The sequence below is a fragment of the Ammospiza nelsoni genome, chromosome 7 (assembly GCF_027579445.1).
Source record: "Ammospiza nelsoni isolate bAmmNel1 chromosome 7, bAmmNel1.pri, whole genome shotgun sequence".
Lineage (NCBI taxonomy): Eukaryota > Metazoa > Chordata > Aves > Passeriformes > Passerellidae > Ammospiza > Ammospiza nelsoni.
The window spans coordinates 20,165,003-20,187,662 of NC_080639.1; the positions used below are offsets into that span (position 1 = coordinate 20,165,003).

The following is a 22,660-nucleotide window of genomic DNA, read 5'->3' on the forward strand; positions in this document are numbered from 1 at the left end:
GTCCAGACTCCTCAATTCATTGGATATGTGGTCATTTAATATCTGTTTTAGTCATACAAATGCAGTTGTTGCTTCATGAAAGTGCTATATCATTATGGCATTTACTCTTTACCTTGCTGACTTGTGCCTCCATCCCCTTGTGCCATGGCTTGTTCCCCTGTTGCTTTTACCAACACCCCTGGGTTGTACAGAGAATAAATCGGATTGGAGAACTGATCTAGCTTCTTTCAGAAAACAAATATGTAAATTTTTTGGTGATGCTTGTTTCTTTTTTTTTTCCTTTTCTTTCTTCTGTTTTTTTTTTTTTTTTTTTTTCTTAAAGAAAAGATTGATTAGTATTCCAGTTTGGTATACCATGTTGCTGTGCTAAAGACTGTGCCAAAATAACAAGAGGTGGTGATGGGTGCTGCTACTAAAAAAATATGTATCAGATGCCAGGCCTTTTTCCTTCTCAGCTGAAATAATTCCATAATTATGAGCTTTCTGATATGGACTAATTTTATCTCCCCTTTCCTCAAATTTTCAAGTTCTAGAAGCACTAACTCTGAAATCAATATAACCCTGTCTACACTATCTTTCAATGAGTATATTTCTCAGTTTGAGTATAGATACATAGGTTTCCACAAATTAGGCATCATGAAATCTTTATGATTCTAGAGGACCTGAATAAACAATTATTTCATTGTTTCCTAATGCGTAGAATAAAGATGAGATAAAATTAGGTGCTGAAATTAGTTAAGGAATGCGCTCCTACCTGACATGCTACTTTTGAAGTTGCGCTTAAAATCTTATGCAATACACATTCTTTATTTGTAATTTTAATAAGATGCAAATGGAAGAAACTTTTCTAATTAGGTTGGTTTTGGTGTCTTGTATCAGCACCTTAAGAATGTTTCTGATGTAATGATGTGCTCTTTTATTCTTTTACTTGATTTGTACTTCAGCCTTATAGTATTTAACATATCTTTTCTTAATCTGTTGGTTTGTACAGAATCTATAATTGGCCATATCTCAATTTTTTTTCTCTTTTTTTGTACATCAATTTCAGAGCGCTTCCCAGATAATTTATCTCCTTGGCTGGGGTACAAAACCCAGCTGCCTCTCATTTGAAATAGCATCCCTACAGTGCAGAACAAAACCATGAACATCACATTACCTGTGGGTTCATGAACAGAAAAATTTCTTGAAACAGGCTTTTGCCTTATCTTTCTGAATTTTTATGCCTTTAAGAGAAAAGCAGTGCTTTCTTCTAGTTCAGCAGGGTTTTGTAATGTAATGTTCCTCCATCACCACTAGTATTGATGCAGGGGTAAAAATACCCTTTTCAAATGGGAAGTAAATGAGCTTTTATATTTCTTTCTTTTCATTTGCAGGAGGAAGCTGAAATACAAGCAGAACTTGAACGTTTGGAAAGAGTTAGGAATCTTCACATTAGAGAACTGAAAAGAATAAATAATGAAGATAATTCACAGTAAGAGTCTTAACTGTCTTAATTTTGCATGTCTGTTTTTAAAGTAATTCTCTAGTGTCACATTTTTACCTATAGAAGAGAGACTTGTTCATTATTTCTTTTTGCATTTCTAAGTTTATATATGTATTTTAAACACCAGTTTATTTAACCTTAACTAAAATTTCTTAAATTTAGTACAGTTATTATTGTTTTTGTTGAATATGCAAGAAAAAACATACCTACACAGCTTATAGTTAAGAGCTGAAACTTGCTAGACCATATTATTAAGTTAAAAAAAAAAAATTTGTGAGATAACTTAATGCAGTTCACATAGTTGATAATAATGCAAGAGGTTTGATGCACCAGCAGCAATTTTGTGCTGCACTTAAAATTAGTTTTGTGTTTATGGCTCTGTGATTTATTTCCTACTAGGTATAGGTACCTAACGGGAAAAAGCCATATTATGTTGTTACTTTGTACTTCACCTTGAATGGCAGTGTATCACAATGTTAAATTGCTACATAATGTGAACTGTTACTGTGTAGTTTTGAAAGTAATAATTACACTACTTCATTAAGTCTGTTTTCCATCGTGACAAATCCAGACCCTGCAGTTTCACCAACACTTTCAGCTGGCACTGTTGCTTGAAGGGAACTGGTTCTGCCTCTCCCTGGCTACTTAGCCTCTTTTCTTTCACATGCTTGCAGTGGCATTTCTGTACTGAACCAGTGCTGGAAATCAATCCAAATTAAAACCAGCTCCTGTGGTTTATTTTTCTGGATTAATTTTAATCCAGGATCAATTTCCTGGTCTAGATCTTTGCCCAGTTGCAAAAATACTTATGCTGCCATGAGGAGAGAGGGCAGTGCAAGGGCTGGAATGAGCCAGGGGGAAGGACAGGACTGGACTTCTCTTTCTGCACTAGGAAATATTTATGAAACAGTAGCCTTAAGCCTTCAGTATTTATTTTTTACTTTTTAGACACAATAGAATTGTGCACACACTAAGGCTTTTAAATGTTAAAAAAAAAAAAGTGTGAAAGTGTCCCTAACTGTTCTGATGGTACCTACCATGCAGTAGTACAGTAATTATTTGTTACCATGTTGCCTTAGTGCTAATTGATAGCTAAACTGTTCTGTGTTTTGGGTATGAAGAATAATGGGTGTTGATACTTACATCTTGATGGCAGAGTATTTTCTTTTTTAAAAAATCCATATTTTAAAATAAAAGTATACAATACTATTTTAAAATAAATGTCCTACAACAAATAAACAAGCAGGTTAAATGACAACCTTTATAAATCTTCAGTGTTTGCATTAGAACAAGTTTACCTTTTTTTTAAAAAAGTATCCTTCAGCAATAAGGAATAAATGGCACAGAAAAATTACAGGCTTTGACTGAAAATACTGCATATGTGGGACGGAGAATGTCCAAATTACAGTCACAATTGAAAACATTTGCAGGAGATGGACAAGCTTCAGTCCATGGTGCAGCTTCACTGCTCATCATCTGCAGTCAGTGCCAACCCATTTTATGGTACAGAATGGAGAGCTTTAAACTGTGTGTTCATGTTTTTGTGGGAGTTTGGACAAGTATTTACCAAGTGGCCAAGCCACAGCTTATAGTCCTCATGTAGAAGAGAGAAGTAATGGAGAAATAATTTAGGTCTGTAGCCCCTGCTGTCTTTCCTAACATGTCTTGGTGATGTGGCTCTTTGGTAAGGGAGAGAGTTCTCAGCAAAGCAACTGCTGGGTTCTGACTCAAATCCTGTTGGGATTTCCACTTGCAGCTGTGCTGTAAAGCTAAGCCCATTTTCTTCCTGTTCTAGCAACAAGTCCATCTACCCATGGATGAGCTTGTATGTCTACAATTGCCCTGGAATAATGGGACAAGTTGAAGAGTGCAGGTTAGGGCAGCCCTGGAATAATGGGACAAGTTGAGAGTGCAGGTTAGGGCTGCCCTGGAATAATGGGATGAGTTGAGAGTGCAGGTTAGGGCTGCCCTGGAATAATGGGACGAGTTGAGAGTGCAGGTAGGGCTGCCCTGTCTGGCTCTGGAGCCCACATGATGTTGGGGTGCAGGTTCTGAGCCATGGAGAGCCACACAGAGTAGCACAAGCAGTGGAAAGGAAGGTGGTAAGATTCACAAGATTGGCCTACTGGAGGTACACATCTGATAGAAAGATCATTAAAAAAGAATTGGGCTACTGGTCACATGACATCAAGTGCCTAATGATGCTGCTTCTAAATTTGTTTTTCTTCTACACTGAATACGTTATTTACTGTTTATGGTTTCCTTAAAAATATTTAGCATTGAAGTATGTATCTTTCTAGTGAATAAAAAGGAAAGTTTTATTTCTGAAAGGGGCACAGTAGGCAAGAACATCTTCTCTCAAATACTTGACTACCTATGACCATACTTCTAAAACTGTAGAGAATATGGAAGGATAGGATGAGCTGTTGGCAGACTGGCCCTAAATTCTTCTTTAAAGTTTTCTCTGGAATATAACTGGCAGCTTGCCTTAGATTCTTGTCTCATTGCTATACTAAGAATGTGATGAATATTCAGATCTCTTCCTCTGATTGGATGGAAGAATGTATTTTGCCTTCTATATATTTTAGGAGAGAGAGTATGGTCCTTTTTCTTGGTCTGGCAGTATCATTTTGTATTTGGAAGAAGTGTTTTAATTTTGCTTTTGCTTAAGTGTGAGCAGATAGCCAATTTTTTCATGTGTTTTCCCCATATTGCTGTTTCTGATTTGTTTTAACTTCTTAGTGTTATATAAAACCAATTTTTTTTAAAAGGCAGTAATATACATATCTAGTCATGTTTTGTGTGAAATTGGAAGAATGTCCTTGTTGTCTGTTCCAGGAAGTTGAAATGTGAGTCTTCTCTAAAATTTGGCACAACAAAGAGAGACCCATGTATCACATGTTTAAATTTAAGCAAGCTTTTCTTATCTTCAAAAAAAAAAATTGGGAAAAATAACAAAATGTTTGCCAGGATTGATTGTTTTGATGATAGTGTTGTCTTAGTATGTGTAAACTAAATAGTCAAAAGGTATTGGTCATGTTGTACAGTTGTGTCATAAGGTTTCTTGTGGTGTAATATTGCTCAGCATATTATATGTTGTTTCTAAAAAGAAAACTTTATTTGATGAGTAATACTAAGAAATTTGCATTTTAGATGCTACTTGTTTACCTTAAAAAGAATGAAACCATTTTTTTTTCTTTCAAGATTTAAAGATCACCCCACATTGAATGAGCGGTATTTGTTACTCCATTTACTTGGCCGAGGTGGCTTCAGTGAAGTGTACAAGGTAGGGTTTGTTGAGTCTGATAAATATCATTTTTGAGCTATATACATTTAATTTGGTTGGGGGGACAAAATGGGATCTAAGTAGAAAGACTGTAATGGGTTGACTGGGCTTCGATTAACCTGTGGAGGAGAGGTAGCATGACAGTAGCCTTGTCAATAGATTTGTGAATTACATGCTATCTTTTTTCCTCACTTTACTGGGTGTTATTTTTATCACCTTTGGTTATAACTTTGCCATATTCATGCATTTCTTTTTTTAGGCTTTTGATCTTTATGAACAAAGATATGCTGCTGTGAAGATTCACCAGCTTAACAAAAGCTGGAGGGATGAAAAGAAAGAAAACTACCACAAGTAAATACTAATTACTTACACTTCATATGCTAAGCTTAATAGCATTTTGTTGATTGTAGAAGGCTAATGTATCCATCTTCTTTTAGACATGCCTGCAGAGAGTATAGAATACACAAAGAACTGGATCACCCCCGAATAGTTAAACTGTATGACTACTTCTCCCTGGATACAGATACGTAAGTAGAACTTGGCAGGGATTTTAGTGCTGTATATTAGATAAACAGAAATGAAGAGTATTTGAACAAAAATAACGTATGTTCTTGCTTTCAGCCAAAACATTTTAAAAAACCCCATACTAGTTGCAGAATTTTGTCTGCTAAATATTGCAGGCTTTCTATAAGGTGATGAAGAGAGTGTTTTGCAACACCTGACTGACATCAAAAGGCTGCCATACCTTGGACAATTTTCCAAGACTAAATGGCATCAGGAGCATTACTAGCCTAGGCATAGCCCCTGGTGACTGGGCTGTACCTCTTGGCATGAAATTGTGACATCTTAAAGGATAGTTAAGGCATATTGATTTTGAGAAATGTGTCTACTATAAATAAAGAGGCGTTTCTTAATTTCTCATCCATATGGATGCAATTTCTCTTTTAGTATAAATGTTCTGATTTACATTACTTTTCATGAGCTAATAGTTACACCATGTGTTCCATGAACAATTTCATTCATGTATTTTAATATTCAGGCAGCCATTCTTAAACTTGTCAGAATGAAACTAGGTTGTCATGTCTGTTGCTGATTGTGCAGTATGATACATTCTTGCATTTTGTGTCTCTAAATTCTACCCCAGGTTTTGCACGGTTTTAGAATACTGTGAAGGCAATGACTTGGATTTCTATCTCAAGCAACATAAACTGATGTCAGAGAAAGAAGCTAGGTCCATTGTAATGCAAATTGTAAATGCACTACGGTATCTCAATGAGATCAAGCCCCCTATTATACACTATGATCTTAAACCAGGTAAGTGATAAATGTTATGATTGAAAATGTAATTTATTTTTTATCCTTTATTTTGTTTGTAATTCATGCCGGAAAATGCCAGAGTTATCTTCTGTGTGTCAGGGTTATTGCAAACAACTGGAAAAAGTATGCACTTTTCTTCAGAATTTCGTTGCCAGAATCACCTGCCTTTTCTGTGAAAAATGTTTGTTACAACTGTTCTACTTTGCATTATTTTGATTTGAATTTGTAGGAAAAAAATCATACAGCTAATAGATGCATGCATTGGTACCTAGCAGTATAAACAGATAAGATCATTAGTAGGCTCAGTGCTGTCTGGTAATTGTGGGATGCTGATGTGTAATTAATTTTTCCCATATGTTTTTTTAAAACCTGTAAATATGTAATCAGTCACTTTCAGGATCCCAGCATAACCATTCCAAAACAAGGCTTTACATACAGTTTTCTCTACAATGAATAATAAATATATTTATAAACAATATTTGTCTTGATTCCATTGTCTTTGTTTCACCATCTTGCACGAATGATGCTTACATTCTTCATGTGCCTTTAATCTGTTACACTTCCAAGTTTGGGGTTTGTAAAGTAATTCTTAGTGCCAGGCTGTTTGCTTTCTGTTCTGTGATAAACTGCTCACACAGGTTTATTTTGTCTTATGAAATTATACAGAATGTATTCTTAGTCTCATTATTTTTTGTTCTCAGAGGAACTTCATCAAATAATTTTCATATCAAGAATTATTGTACAACTTCAACACATGGAGTAATAGTTGTAGGATTGCAGCAATTTCTTGGCACAATTTTGTGGCATATGCAAACAGTGAAAACTGTACTGTAGGGTTCATTCTGGCAGAAAAATAATGAGACTTATTTGTAACTGGTATGTGGCTGCATTCTGCTATTTCCTCACTCTATTTTGGTGTTTATTTGCTGACCAACCAGCTCCCAGATGAGAGAGCCATTTCAGATCATCATGATAACCTAGAGAGTTGCTGAAATTGCACAGAAACTTATCATAGTCAAGTTACTCTAGACTTGAGGATGTAAAGATTATGTAAATGTGCCTCAGTTGGTTCAAGCATGATGCTAATAACACCAAGACTGTGGGTTTGGTCATGGGTCCCTTTTAACCCAGGCTGTTTTGTGGTTCTGAGTCTTTGATTCTGTAAAATTGTCACTTACTCTCATGAAGTTAGATGCTCTTGAAAATTGAACCTGGTTTTGAAAATAAAGCATTCTGTTAGCTTTTTTTGAAGCAATTTTTCTTTTCTTTACCCCCTGAATAGGTAATATCCTTCTTGTAGATGGAACAGCATGTGGAGAAATAAAAATTACTGATTTTGGTCTGTCCAAAATAATGGATGATGATAGCTATGGGGTGGATGGAATGGATTTAACTTCACAGGGAGCAGGAACTTACTGGTAAGTCCTGGTTTGAATTTGCTGTTTAGACTTTGGATTATTGTTCAGATTTTATAAATGTAGTCTTATAAAGCAATTTGGAGAGACAACTAGGACTAAAAATGTTAACATGGATGGCAGACAGAGGTGTTTGTGCAGTACTGTGATGTTGATATTCCCAAATATGAGAAGAGTCTAACTTATAAAGTAAAATAAGAGAATGTATTGCCAACAGGCAATGTCCTAAGAGTATTCACTCTTCCTTCCTAAACATTAATGACAGCCCAGCAGCTGTGATTTATTTTTTGTGTACTTGCACGCTCATCCAAAACACTGGAGTTTTACAGCTGCCAAAGCATAGGTATGACAATAAGCATGTCATTGCTTACAGAAAATCTGGTTTTAGACTCTCTAAAGATGCAGATTCTTCATGGCAGAGTAGCTCTTTCAGCCTGAGTATGTGCTGGCTGTGTCAGTGGGTGGATTAGAAATCCTGTACTGGGCAGGTTGTTACAAGTCGTTCGCTCTACAGAGAAGCCAGTGTCATTCCCATTTGTTTTTCACCTCTTCCCTTATTCAGGACTTGGATGTAATAAAGTTTTTGCCTTTTCCTTCAGAGTTTTTAGAAAAGGAAACACATACTCTTCCTCAAATGCCACTGTGCACATGCTGTGAGAAAATGATTACTCGAGTTGAAGCATTTTAGAAGTGTTAGGCTTTTGCTACTCTTTTTAATACTTTACCTCTTTAAATACCAGTTAAAATGTTTTATTTTAGGAATATATATCAGAAAAATTTTGGGTTTTGGATTTAATCTAGAATGCCTCAGGCACTAGTGGTGCTGGAAACTTAGAAGTAAAAAAAGATCTGTAATCATTATAGATTCATGATGAGTCTCTGCATTTGTAATTCATGCTTTCTCTGAGCCCAAAATCTTCATTAGGGAGGGATTGCACAAACTGTCTGCCCTATAGCCCTGTAAGGGATTTCCTCAGTCACTGGGTTCGGTTACCTGCCTTTCCAGGCTGTTAGCTTATATAATCTCTTGGTAAACTTCTTGATGTTTACATTAAATTTAGTTAGTGTTTTGTCCCCAGTAATCTGATTTCAAATGTCTTCTGTAACCTCAGTTCTCTGATCATTAGAAATCTAATCCTCTAATTTGCAGACTGTGTATATTTGTGGCCAGTTTATACTTGTTTGTTCCTGTGCTAACATTATCCTCCCTCAAGTAGGTTGTGGCCCCTTCCTAGTACTTGCACCTTGGTGTTTTTGTAGCCTTCACTTTTTTTCCCTCTGAACTATAGTCTATCCATTCTTCAGATCATTTTAGTAACATTCTTTGCATTTGTATCATTTTAAGATCACTTGTCTTGATTGTTGTAATCAGAATTGTAAACAAGTATTCCAGAAGAGAGTTTGTGATACTGTTTAAAATTGTTGCATTTTATCTCCCTTTTTCTGCTTATTTCTATTTCTACAAATATTTCTTCAAAGTTTCTCTTTAAGTCTTACATGTTGTTGACAACAGAGTGCCTGTTCTGTAGTTGTCCTAACAGTTGTTTTGCATTTTTCAATTTTAAATATTACAGTCAGTAATAGTTGACTGCCCTTAAATTAATACATATGGAAGGTTTTGTTTGTTTTTTAAAGAAAGTTCCATTTCATAAGTTATTCTGTAATTTAGGAATGGCATGGAAACTTCCTCAACTTTCATTAAGTAAAGTTCTCTTTCTGCAAAATATAGGGACAGAAATAACAATCACCTTTGTCTATCATATACACCTCTGGGTAATGTTACCATTTTTACTAAAAACTTGGTTAAAGGATTTTTAAGCCATATTGATTCCTAACGAGGTCTTGCTGTAAAGTGCCCTATTTGGCTTTCAGCTTTTCTTGCTTTGATAGATGGCTTCATATTTAACCTGGAGTCACAATTTAAAAATAAATTATAATTGTCAGTTTATGTAAAAATGTTTGTATTTGTGCTTGTGTTAAATAGACCTCTCTATTTGACTAACTGTATAGAAACTGTGATATCAGTTTTGGTGGGTTGCAAGGTGTTGGAGTGCAGATTGTAGGGCACCTGTACAATTGTCAAAAGCTCAGAGGTGTGTAGGTAAGATGTTTGTACAGTTGGATAATTGAGCACATTCTAGAGATGCCATACTTACAGACTGAAATGCTGTTTTGTTTTCCAGGTACTTGCCTCCAGAGTGTTTTGTAGTTGGCAAAGAGCCACCAAAGATTTCTAATAAGGTTGATGTGTGGTCAGTTGGAGTAATCTTTTTCCAATGCCTTTATGGTAGAAAGGTAAGGAAATCTTTAGAAAATCTAAAGATTTTTAGTGTAGGTGCCTATTCTCACTAGACTGTAAAGACATGAATCTACATGGAAAATTACTTGTGTTACTTTTGGCAGTGTACATTGATTTTGCAAAATCTTAGAAAACGTTGCCTGTAACTTTTTTATTTGCAAGATAGCTGGCAGTTTGTATACTGCAACAACTTACTATAGGAGAAATATTTATGAAATCGAAGTAATTGGATAAATCTCCTGAAAAAAATCATGTGCTTGTTTTGCAGCCATTTGGCCACAATCAATCACAGCAAGATATCCTACAAGAAAATACAATATTAAAAGCCACAGAAGTTCAATTCCCTGTCAAACCTGTTGTAAGCAATGAAGCCAAGGTAACTTTTACTTTAGTCTCTGAGTAAAACACTCATCTTGAAGATTCAGCTGTAAAATTGTTGTTAACCCAAGAATGCTGTAGGACATAATAACTGTGTAGAAGAACGTACTTGAGAGCTAGTATGTGGATGTTTTTATTTAAGCAATCTTATTCTGGGACTTCTCAAAATCATGTACTTCAAAGCAAAACTATATTTATACATTCCAGAAATTTGCAAGTGGTTTTTAAGTAGGCCACCTCAAAAATGGTCTGCTTTACTTTCTCTCAGAGGACCTTATGTGTCTCACTCAGGCTGTCTTACTAGAAGTTCTTGTGAAATGCTGCTGCTAACAGTAGCAATCTCTTTCTGAAAACAATGGATGTTAATTCTCTGCAGCCTTATTGGCTGGGAAAACTACTTGACTACCAGGTACCTGAAGGATATGGCCTCTAATACTCTTCCCTTTGAAAGGTTGTAGTATGTGCATATTAACTTACGTCTGAGTTTAGAAACATGAATTTGAGATTAAGAATCTAGAAGATATTTTGATGCTGATTCAGGAAATAAGACTGCCAATATAGTTGCTCTGCTGCAAAGGTGTCAATTCCTCTACGCATACTGGCTATTCAGAAACAGAAAGGTGGTTTCCCAAATGATTACTACTGTGAGCATCTGTAACACAAATCCAATTCTGTGAAAGTGGAAGAAAATATTATGTGTTACTTGCTTGTAAAAACTCTCCCAATTTTTGAAAGATATATTCACGACCAGATGCAATTGATGTGCTCTTTGAGGAAAAAAATGCTACGATAGTAGAATGCTTATTCAAGTTTCAGCAACTAATTAAACATACTTAGATTTGGGACACACCAAAAATTTAGGAATGTTAAGATTCAGCTTCTAAAGATTAAAAAGAAAAGAAACATATTACTACAGGCAGTAGCTTCCCAACAAAATAAGTATTTTGGGTACATAAACTTGCTGTTACAAGTGGTGGTATATTTCTGTTAATTACATTTTCTAAAAGTAGTGTTAGTGAGGGAGTTGCAGTTAAAGTTATGAAAAACTGGTTGAAGAATTGTAGTTAGAATTGGGTTCTTTTTTTAATTGAGGTTTTTGTTTGCTGTTGGTTTTTCACTGGCATTTGAAAAACTATCCCTTGAGTGCAGTTGACAAACACATCATGTTACTGATACCTTTACATAGTAAGAGTTTATATCTGTGTCTTTTAACTTTGCCTTTCTTTGTCATTAATAGTTACTATACGGAGGATGTTAGGAAAGAGGAGACAGTTCAGGATGGAGAATTGGCAACTTTTTGCATTCCCTGTGTATTTGCATGGTCTGTTTGTTTGAAAGACTAAAATAAACTTCCAGTATTCTCAAGTCATATTAACCATTGTCATGATAGCTGTGAGAGAGAGGGAGAAATTATTCTCTGGTGGAAATGCTGTAAAACAATTTCAGACTAACTTCTTAATGTAGACCATTTACAATGACTGTGTAGAATCCAGATTGTTTTTCAGATTTATAGGCCTGGCAGTTGGAAAAGAACAGCTTGTAAACTGAAATTCTGATTTGGAAAACACAGAGATTAAATAAATATGGAACCTCAAATGACATTGTTAGTTCGTTTTCAGACTGTAACTGTCCTTTGATCCTCCTCACTGTTTCCTGTTTTGTGCAGTGGTCTCCTTTGCTTCACACTAGTGTGGCTGCAGTGCCACAAAATTGTGAAGTATTTTAAAAACATTTCAGACACAAGCTGTTACTCTGAGGATCTTGAGAATAACTGTTTACAGGTCATTTGTTTTGAAGGATTTACTGTGAAGAATTTGATTAAAATCTGTAATATCCAAGAACATGTGAATATCTACTAAGAGATGTGCATGATTTTTATGTTGTACCTTGTTCGTGCTGGATATGCAAATGTTAGAAGTAAATTCTAGCATGATTCTTTGGAACTTGTATCACAGATTTTCTCCTTTAATCTCCAGATTTTAATTGGAGCAAAGAACAAACAGCTGAACAGATTTATCAAAGAAGACATATGTAATTCTTTTAAATTAAGTTCTAAATTAAGTAATGATGTGCTAATCAGTTCTGTAGCAATAATAAGGATTTTCTATCATTAAATGTTGACGGCCAGGCTCTCAGGAGACCAAATGTTCTGTGTGTGCTAGACATAAAACTTGACAGAAACTTTCAGCATAAAATTATTGGCATAGGTCATATGGACCTAGATGTAGGGATGACATAGTGAATTTAGCTACAGAGTTTTTCAATTGATTAGTTAATTTTAAGCAGGTGTGATTGAGTTTTTCATGGGAAGGGAGTTTCAGCAAGGTAGTGGTTTCCTAAATATTCTTTACATAATGCCTATTGAGCATGGCCACCATCAGTGTCAGTTTCATGTTTTGCTATACCCTGTCATGGTACATGTGGAAATGCTTGTTTTCAAAAGTCAGCTAAAGCGCTGAAATTCTGTCTCTGCATCATCCACCTATTCTTCCCCACTCAATGGTTTTAGAAACTCATTGGAGAAAGTAGAAAGGTCTCCTTTTTCAGTCCTCTGGCACTTGGGTTTTATTCATCTGTTCAGGCATAAAACATGCAAAAATTTAATTGGGTGAGGTGCTAATGTTTTACTTGTAAATATAGTTCCTAAACATGGAAATAAATATTTGAAGTGTGATTATTTGAGGCCAATTAATTTGCTGATTTTTTCTTTCAGCCATGTTGTTATATTTCTTCAGCGGGCTCAGCAGCAGAATGTTACATTGTCACTTGAATTGAATGATTTAAGAAAAAGAATGTGTTTAGAAGCTAGTTTATCCAGGAGGACTTGCCTATTTGCCTGAAAGCAAATAGAAGTATTTGGAATGTTACTGTAACTTTCTACATTTCTTTTCTAGGCCTTTATCAGACGCTGTTTAGCATACCGAAAAGAGGACAGATTTGATGTCCACCAGCTGGCTAATGATCCTTATCTTCTCCCTCATATGAGGAGATCAAATTCTTCAGGAAACTTGCATATGACTGGCCTAGCAGCATCCCCTACACCACCTACTTCAAGCATTATTTCGTACTGAAATTTCTCCAGCTGAGGAATGGGATGATACCTTTGTTTAGTTTTCAGATGCAGACTTGAGCTTGAAAGCATTTGAGTGTTTTTACACAGGACAAGTTTGATAACTGTGTTTTCAGACTGAAGTCCTCCTACATAGTGTCATTTGTATGATTGGAGTGGATCATGGACTGTGAATAAGTGTGCCCTTCTGAGAAACACCGTTAAACATTGAAGGATGAAGGATGACACTTCCTGTTACAAACTAACAGGTATACTGTGTTTAAGACTGAAGAAAAGGTTTTTAGTTTTTTTCTGGGGAACATTGTAAATAATCTTTTTAATACTTTAAAGTACATTTGGTGGATACTGGAATGTTCTAACATGAAGGGTAGTTTTTCATTATTTAAATAAAAAAGGGTAGTGAGCAAATTTGAAAACACAGGAAAAATTTTGTGCCTGGTTATGAAGTAAATGAACTGCCATCTTTCCAAGACATTGATCTTTCAAAACCAAAGTAAGGAATGTGAGATGGTGAAAGATAATGTTCAACATCAGATTTTTCAGATAAAATTAGGGTATTTTGTTTGGCTACTCAGGCTTGTACCTCCAAAAATGTTGTGGTGTTCCACTGAATTTAGATTGGAAGGGTGATATGGAATTCCTGGTACTTACTTCTCAAATAGATTGCTAATTTTGAAATCCATTCAGTTTTTTTTAAATACTATACTTGCTGTGGTATTGAAACTTGAGAACCCTTCCAGGCTTCTAAGAAAAGCAAGCAACAGTATGAAACCAAATGCAAACAGGTCATGTATAATGTTCTATGCAGGAATAATGATAAATTCCCTTCTAGCTCTACTGTAAATTGTTGTACAGATGTCACATTTTCAGTTAAATTTCAGCAACTTACTCCTGTACAAATGTTTAAAGTATGGCTTTTTCTAATTGGATATTGTATTTTTTTTAAGTCTCCCTCAAGACGCTTTTAATTGCTGCTAAATGACGTTGCTTTTACTTTTACAAGAGTCAAATGACCTCCTTCAGGTGCGAGTCAACTGTATGAGAGATGGAGCAGAGGCAATCGTTATCAATCAAGGCATGTACAGCGATCTGTGTTGGCAATTTACAGTACAGTTCCTTCAGTCCGTTCGCTGCATTCTCCTCCTGCAGAGCGCATCAATAATAGGTGTAGAAGTTGCTCATGGTTATTCTCTATTTCTGGAAGTTCCTATCAACAAGGAAATGTTTCTTGTGGCTTGTACAGATATTTTAAAATGTGAAACATTTTCTAACTGCCTTGTATGGTAGAAACTTATTTTTCAGAACAGTGTATCTCTCTCCTGTTCACTATTCTTTTTACTATCCCATTCTTGATGCTGAAATACCTATATGTAATTTTGTCCATGTTGCAGAAAGAGGAGGCTGTATTACCACAGGTTTTCATTTAGTATTGTACAGTTAAACTGTTGCTCTTGTTTCTGATGTTGCAAGCCATTTTGTTTTCATTGTATATAAAGAAATGTTAACTGTCTCTTTAAAATGCTGCTGAATTGTAGAGAATGTAGCCAAAACAGTAATAAACAACAGGCAGTTGAAATTTCAAGGTTTTCATTGTGTGCTTTTACATTTCAGCATAGGGCAAATCACATAACCATATCAGTGAGCAACACAAAAATACTTAAACTCTTCTTAATTACAAACAAAAGGCCAATAATACAATAATTAATTTAAGTAATATTGGAGGTGAAAGGGGAAGATTCATGAAACTTAAAACATCTGTCATGGTGAAGTAACCAAAATTTCATTTGATTGAATGGACTGCACAGTTACAACTTGTAAGTATTTCAGTGGTTCTTTTTGAAATATTGAGCTGAGGGATAACATTAGCTCATAGAGTTATTAGAAAATTAGACTCAAACAGAATACTGCGACTCCATCCTTTCCACTCTCTACAGCACAAGGCTGAGTGCAGAGTTCAAGAAAAATGTGCTATAGCTGTAAGTTCATTTTAAATTTCATTCCTTCTTATTCTGCATGTTGGTAACTGAAATAGAATTGATGGTTTTACCACGTGAAAATACGTTGGATAGTAGAAGCTGTGTTTTTATTTTGTGAAGGCTGGTCAATATTTTGACTTTCTGAGAAGTGCTTTTGAGGCTCGCTGGAAGTCGGGAAATGCACGGTGGCAGAGCGGGCACCGGAACAGCGCGGCCCGGGGAGCTCCGCGCCGCTGCCACCCGAGTGGCAGCCTGAGCAGGTGACTGCGTGTTTTACCATCAGCAACCCTGAAAAGGAAAGCACGTTTTGGTATTTAAAGCATCCTACGTGTTCGTGCTCCAGCTTTGATGTCCTCCGGATTGTAGGAAAACCACAGGTCTGAGGCGGGGCCACCAGCCTGGCCCGGCAGAACACGGCACATCCAGCCCGGCCAGGCAGGACACCAGGGCAGGGCACATCCAGCCTGGGGAGGGAATGCAGGTCCCCAGCAGCGTTTCTGCTTCAGCCGTGCCCTGAATTCCGGCCGGGCTGGAGCTGCGGCTGGGGGAGGAACTGCTGCTGTGGGGCAGAGGAGCTGGGGCTGGGGCTGCTGCTGTGGGGCAGAGGGGCTGGGGCTGGGGCTGCTGCTGTGGGGCAGAGGGGCTGGGGCTGGAGCTGCTGCTGTGGGGCAGAGGGGCTGGGGCTGGGGCTGCTGCTGTGGGGCAGAGGGGCTGGGGCTGGGGCTGCTGCTGTGGGGCAGAGGAGCTGCGGCCCGCGGGGCCTGGGCCGGGCGGGTGCAGCACCGCCCCCGCAGCCGTTGTGTGGGAGGAGCGGTTCGGCAACGGAGTGGAGTTGCCAGCAAGGTGAGAAGTGTTTTTTGATCTTTTATTATTCTTCAAAGAGCGCTGAGAACTTGGTGCTCTTCTCCAGAAGTGGAATATTGCATTGGGAAGGGAGCCTGGCCTGGCGGGGTAGGGACCTGGGCAGTGTATCAGGACAGGAGAGCCTCAAAATTTGGAGCCAGTGTGGTTAGAGAGTATCCTAATATCCATGTCTAAAATACTTGAGTCTCACAATTGCTATTGCATTTTTAAAAACTCTCTTTTCTCTGTATCAGCTACAGCCAGAGTGAGGGCTCTGGTTTGTTAGCTGAGGGGTGCCGGCAGCAGGGCCTGCCCAGCCGCACACTCATGAGCCAGCCAGCCCAGCGTGTCCATCTGCCGCCGCAGCACAGGCACCAGGGCACTGCCGGGGCTCCAGGGGGTAAATACCCTTCCTGAGGCCGGGACCATTCCTCCAGGCAGCCACGGCAGCCATGGACTGTAGAGCTGAGGACTGTGTTGCCTTTGTAGGAAAGGTAAGACTGCATATTTTTCAGAGAAATAATGAATGATCCAGAAATCTCACGTCTTTGTGATCACAGATTGGTGAAAGGAGTCCAGTGAGACACACAGAGCTCCCCAAGTCACCATCCTGGGGGTCTGTCTGGCATTACATACCTGCCACCTGAGGCCAGTGTGTTTCTAAGCACCCCTTCCACAAACAAAGCAGGTTTTACTCAGTGCTTAAAGCTTCCTAGGTAAGGATCCCTGAGTTTGGCTCAAGTTTACTCATATTCTGACAAATTTGTCCACCTTATTCTTAAAGATGCCTCTCAGTGATGGCTGCATTACTTATCTAAGTAATCTATTCTAGTTTTTCCTAGCATCCTGTCTTTTTTACTGCTCTTTAAGCCTAATATTTCCAGTCCTGGGCACTGTGGCACAAAAACCAGTTTCCTGCCATGTATAGTATATGAGCTTTGTTTTCTATACAGTCACCATATATTTAATTTTGAACTTCATGTGTAATTTTGAAATTAAGATTATTGTCCTCTGAATAAGTGAGGTTCTTGCAGAATAATTTCAGATATTCAGCTCCTAACAGAATGTTTGAGTAAACTTGCTGTTGGAGAAATTTGATTTTTCTTTTTTGCTGGAAGAAATCAAGTCACCTTGCAATCTTTTCACTGTGCTACGTTTCCCAAGCCAGTAAAATTCTGTGTGTAAATAAAGGAAAAATGCTTTCCCTAGAAATCTCATTTTGTATCTAGTGTCTCGAGAGCTAATTGGGTATCATTAAGAAATTACAGGTTGTTTAAATTTCAGAATCCCCTTCTACAAATCTATGGGCATCTTTTTCTCTGCACCATTCAAACACACCCAGGGACCTCCTCTCTAAAGAGTGGAGGAGATCAAAGCCACATTTGCCGTGTCCTTAGAGAATGTTTACTTGCTCTTGAATGAAAGCTATGCTACGGTATTGAGCAGAGCACAGCTCTGCAGACCAATGGAACAAGAGTTTTCTGGGAAGAGAATGCCATGGCTTCAGCCCCATGCTCCTGTTTCTGTAGTTTTGCAGTTGTACTTACAGTGTAAAAACCAAGCAGTCCCTGGACATCACTCTTGTGTCTGCTGTTACTCTTGGGAAACCTGTTTACTCATATGCAAAGTTTGAATCATTTTGCAGGTGGCCTGGAGTTGTGGCTTCCTGTTATTTGTAGTACTGGTGTCCAGGGGAGTTGTGCAATTCCTCCCTTCTCCAAAACCAGAAGGACAATCCTTAGCAGAGTTATTGTCTTCAGTAAGGTCTGGGAGCAGCCATAGCTCAAAGAGGCATAAGCACTCTCCAGTGTTTCAGTGCCTAGAAGGGCCTGACAGCACATTACTGAATCAATAGAATATTTTTGATGTGGGAATACTGAAATATTTTTAGTTCAGGACAGAAGACATGTTCAAACCAGCTTCTTCTAAATGTTGTTCAGTAATAGAGAACTATGATAGTTTGTAGTTGATGTTGAGAGGTCCAAGAGTTGTTAAAATGCAAGACAAAGACAGGAGAGAGGGTTGCTTGTGTTTTGTGTCTAAACTTGTTGGGACACTCATGGGTTTAGCAGGCCTGGAATGAAAGCTGAAAAAGGGAGCTGATTGTCTGTTAGCTTTGTCAAAATCTTGGAGGGAAAGAGCATCAAGAACTGCTTTGCTCTGTGTATTTGTGAGCAGATCAGTAGATCTTCACTTGCCTTCAATAGTAGAACAGCAATTTCCACTAAAACTGAGAGAAGTAGCAAAGATTTAAAGGACTCAGGGAAGCAGAACACGCCCCCTGTTCCCAGAATTCTGCCATCTACCTCCTCTGCCCTTGGGCTGAGCGCGGCACAGGAGCAGGACTTGCCAAACAGTCGCACATAAGGGGCTGACCTAGGAGATGGTGCAGCTTCTTTCATTCCCCTAGATTTGTCCCTATAAAAAGCCACATGAAGAGCTGTTGCACAGCTTTGTATATTTGCATAATGTACAACTTCCTTCACCCTAACTACCACACAAATTGTTTGTTTCAGGCTTGCAGCTGTGGCTCATTGGCCGCTGGCTGAGCTCTCCTCGCTGATTTGAGCACTGCAGTACCTTCCCTGCATGCCCTTCTATTGCAAAGACAAGTGAGTAACCCACTGGCTGGCAAACTGCATTTGCCCATAGTGGACTTGGAGCATCTGTTCCATTGGTTAAATGTTAATTCATATACATTTATATGATACCACAAAATCCTCATGCTGCTTCTAGGGTTACATAAGAATGTATCAGGAGCTGAGCTGAACTCTTAAATTGTCTTAGAGCTGTCAGGTTATTTTCATTACTGAGCCTAAACTAATTCCAATCTAAAAAATTACCATGTCCTAAAGGTTACTGTCCCATTACCCAATTGACAAAACCTTTACACATAAAATTAGAAGAATAACTCCTGTGTCATCCTTTATCATCTGTCAGGATTCCTGTGTTTTTAATGACCCTCATCCTTTTCCACTTAAATTAATAATTTCATATATCAGTAGAATGAAAATCATAATACGTAGGTAGTACATTCAACAAGGTGTGGTTCTAATGGTGAAAACTGTAAAGACTGGTGATTTTTCTCCTTATCTCAGGGGCAAGGCAGCTCTCTCTTTTGGCTGGGTTACCCCTCACCCAGGCCCAGAGCCAGCCCAGGCTGCAGGCGGCCCACGGTGCAGGCACTGGGAAGTGGGGGTGAGTGCTGGGGCCATGGGAAGCAATGACAGCATCTTTGCTTGCTGCAGGACAGGCCTTCCCTGTCACGTCAGGCCGTGCTCCCCAGGCCCTGCAGGAGGAAGGGCTTCCCCAGAGGCAGGCCTGCCCCCCAGCTGGGCTCTGCTTGCTGGCTCTCCCCCATGAGGAGCACCTCTCCTCCGGGGATGCTTGGCTGGCTGTCCTACCAGTAGTCTCAAATTTTCAGTGTGTGGACATCTTGCCGGAGATGCACAGATGATTTTCTTCTCCAGGCATGAGAGTCCAACCAAAATTTCCAAGAAACAACAACAATCACAGCAGCTACCACAGAAATTTAGGTGCTTACCAGCATATAAGCCCTCAGTGCCATTTCTGCCTGATTGTCTCCAGGGGGTAGGAGTTATGAAAACCCACCATCATTTTTACTCATTCCTTGACTAAACTAATGCAAGAAGAACCTGTTGTTCTAATTATTCCATATCCCAGGGTTACTAAAGTGTAGTTCCTCTACATGCTGCACGAATTCAAGCATCTGAAGCTCTAATCTAATACTGCACCTATGTTCATTATCCTTTGGACATACAAATCTGAGGTGACACTGAGCATCAAATGCCTTTGCACTCTGTGACTGAGTGATGGCATCTCTTCTTGGCAGATACACACCAATTGAGGATGCAAGTGTAAAATGCTTTCAGAAGTGCAATAAACTTTAGTTTTGAGGGCAGCAAAATTCTCACTCAATAGTTTTTATATGTGGATTGATAAATTAATAGTATTTCTGAGTCAAACAAAACCACTGATAAAGGATTAGCAAATACTAAGGTCATGGTAGAGAGCATGTTTGCACTCTGCGCTTTTAGAAATGCTGATGATGTTTTCAAATCCTTGTCTTTTTAGATTCAGCTTCTTAACTGAATTTTTAACCAGACCTAGAAGGAAAACAGATGTTTGCATCTTTCCTCCCTGCCCCATTCCTTCCTTTCAGAATAGCTGGTGCAGAAGTGCTTGTTTAAACCCCACCTTTCTCAAACAGAGGACATCCTCATTGGCATTTTGGACAGTTACTCTGCACATGGACTAAGAAAAGGCTTCTTCTCAGTGAGCAGAGATTTGTCTCTGGGGGCGTTTTCTTCAGGGAGTGGGGTAGTGTGTCTCCTCTCTTTCTCAGCTGAACCCCTGGGTAGAAGTCACAGATTACTGTAGTTTATTGTGGGAGTGGGAAGCTTCTGGAGCTGTGTTGTGGCTTGTGTGACAGCACCTTTGATGAGTTTGCTGTGGGAGTTGAGAACTTACTGAACTGTACAAAATGAATGGCTTGTGTAGCCAACACATTTGTGGAAGCCTATTGCAAGAATTTAAGTGTTTGTTAGCCAACACCTTTTCAGTCTGAACAGTGATCTGGTTGCTCCAGTTATGGCAACTGTACAATAAAAGCATAAATGTTCCTGACACCTGGTCTGGTGCCTTTGTTCAGCCTGATGAGAGTTTATAATGAAATCATGATAGGTCACAACAAGAAGCATATGGAAAATATGCAGCCTCTGCTTTGTTAGGAGTATAGAAAGCCATAGCAGGCACTCTCTCCACTTGTACACACAGACCCAGCACAGGAAGCTGAGAAGTCACTTGAGACCTCTGGGCTCTCACAGCACTGCAAATATAAAACATAAGCCATTGCTTAACCAACATTTCTCACTTGTAAGGGATGAAGTGTCAGCATCTTTTCTATTTATGACTCAAGCGGACAGGTCCTTAAAACTGTTGATCTCATAGGAGAGAGGAGTATTAGATGTGAAGAGGATTACAACAGGGGAAGCAAACACTTGCCCTTGTGAATTTGTATGAACTATATTTAGAATTTAAATCCAAGCATAATTAAACAGTGCTAATGAGACAGAGGGACTTATCTTCATTTGGTGTATAATTGGTATCACTGATTTCCTCATTCATTTTTTCCTAGTTTTAAAGCCTTCTTGTTCCAGTGAGATTAGATGGTAAAAGCTACCCTGCAGAGAGAAAGTGTGTGGCCTGGAGCTAAAATTCAGTTGGAAGCCTTTTAAAAGATGCTGCTTTCTTGATAGCATCAATAACTGACAGCAAAGACACCTGTGAACATGCAGCCAACAGTCAAACAAGGCAAGCTTTGTGCAGTGTACCCTTGAAAAAAATGCACACGTTTTACAAGGACCATAATGGGGAGGAAAAGTTCACCCTTTCCAGTGAGGGAAACAAAATACAGTAAGAGTTTTAATAGTTGTAGGTATATAACGCACCTCTATTAACTGAAGTTTGAATTCCTTCTCAATAATATGCTCCAACTATGCAGGAATGTGAAGCTTGCATAGGAACTTTTGGTGACAATTTGTGGTGGGCACACTGCAGCAGGTCTGGGTGGAAAATGGTAATGGTCTTGCCCAACTTAAGTAGCTCTGATCCCATAACCAGAACAGCAGCTTCTGTTTCAGCTCTGTGCCAATAGCTGATTATATTTCTGAGCAAAGGACAACAGCTACCTGCAGCTGCAGGAGCTCGACTTCTATTTTTTTTTTTAGCTAGTCAAAGCCAGTAAAGAAGTGTGCAATAGGCAAAGTCAGCTTACTAAAGTTCCATTTTTGCTTTTCAGTTTTGTCTTTGGTTACATTCAAGCTCCTTTTAATTATGCCTCAAATGGATACCAATTTTTTTGAGGGTTTAAGCCGCATCTGTTTTTTCAAACTGCAGCAAAATCAGCTGTTTCCTGAGGGGTTGCACAACAATGACTATGCCTGTACATTTCAGTGCTGCCATGCATGCCAGGGTGCTTGTGTTTACTGGCTGACAGGGGTGCTCAGGAGCATGAGACTTTGCTGTGCATCACATCCTAGTGGGAGTGCTTGCAGCCAGCTGGAATCTGTTCTCAGATTCTTCAAACCCTCCTCCCTCCAAAGTGGCCACCACTAACCAAATGCCTGTCCCCCCACTGAGCCAAACGAGTTCAAAGAGGAGCACTACAGTGTCTGTGAGTAAGCTCTGCTGGATAGGAAGAGGATAGAGTGAGAAGAATCCCACAAAAACAACAAATGTTTTTCATCATAGTCCAGTAATTCAGCACAGACTTATCCTTTAGTCCAGTAATTCAGCACAGACTTATCCTTTGGGTTGCTGAACCCAAGACTTTGTTTTGTCCTTTTCTGGAAGGGGATTTGAACACTTCCCTGCTAAGACTGCTATGCAAATTAATCTAAGACATAGGAATTGTTACGAACATTTGGCCTCAATTTCCCTTTGCTCAGTTTCTCTGGACCACTCTGACTATGTCACCCTCTTAAATACCCCTCTCTCTTTTGGAGACTGTCTTTTTTGACTACTTAGTGTCCTGTTCGCTGTTCCATAAGGTGAGCTTTGCAGCTGTACTT

The 22,660-nt window shown here is 38.7% G+C and overlaps 1 protein-coding gene across 4 annotated transcripts in view; it reads left to right on the top strand.

Moving 5' to 3' along the window:
- Positions 1-14,830, top strand: part of TLK1 (tousled like kinase 1) — an 88,819-nt gene extending 73,989 nt beyond the window's left edge. For all 4 annotated transcript variants that reach the window (XM_059475459.1, XM_059475457.1, XM_059475458.1 and 1 more), the window contains exons 13-21: positions 1,374-1,471; positions 4,688-4,769; positions 5,029-5,120; positions 5,207-5,296; positions 5,914-6,083; positions 7,369-7,504; positions 9,685-9,796; positions 10,069-10,176; positions 13,073-14,830. In XM_059475459.1, coding sequence (XP_059331442.1) covers positions 1,374-1,471; positions 4,688-4,769; positions 5,029-5,120; positions 5,207-5,296; positions 5,914-6,083; positions 7,369-7,504; positions 9,685-9,796; positions 10,069-10,176; positions 13,073-13,249 — 1,065 coding nt within the window. In that variant the 3' untranslated portion in view covers positions 13,250-14,830. The remainder of the gene's footprint in view (positions 1-1,373; positions 1,472-4,687; positions 4,770-5,028; positions 5,121-5,206; positions 5,297-5,913; positions 6,084-7,368; positions 7,505-9,684; positions 9,797-10,068; positions 10,177-13,072) is intronic.
- Positions 14,831-22,660: the final 7,830 nt, after the last annotated feature.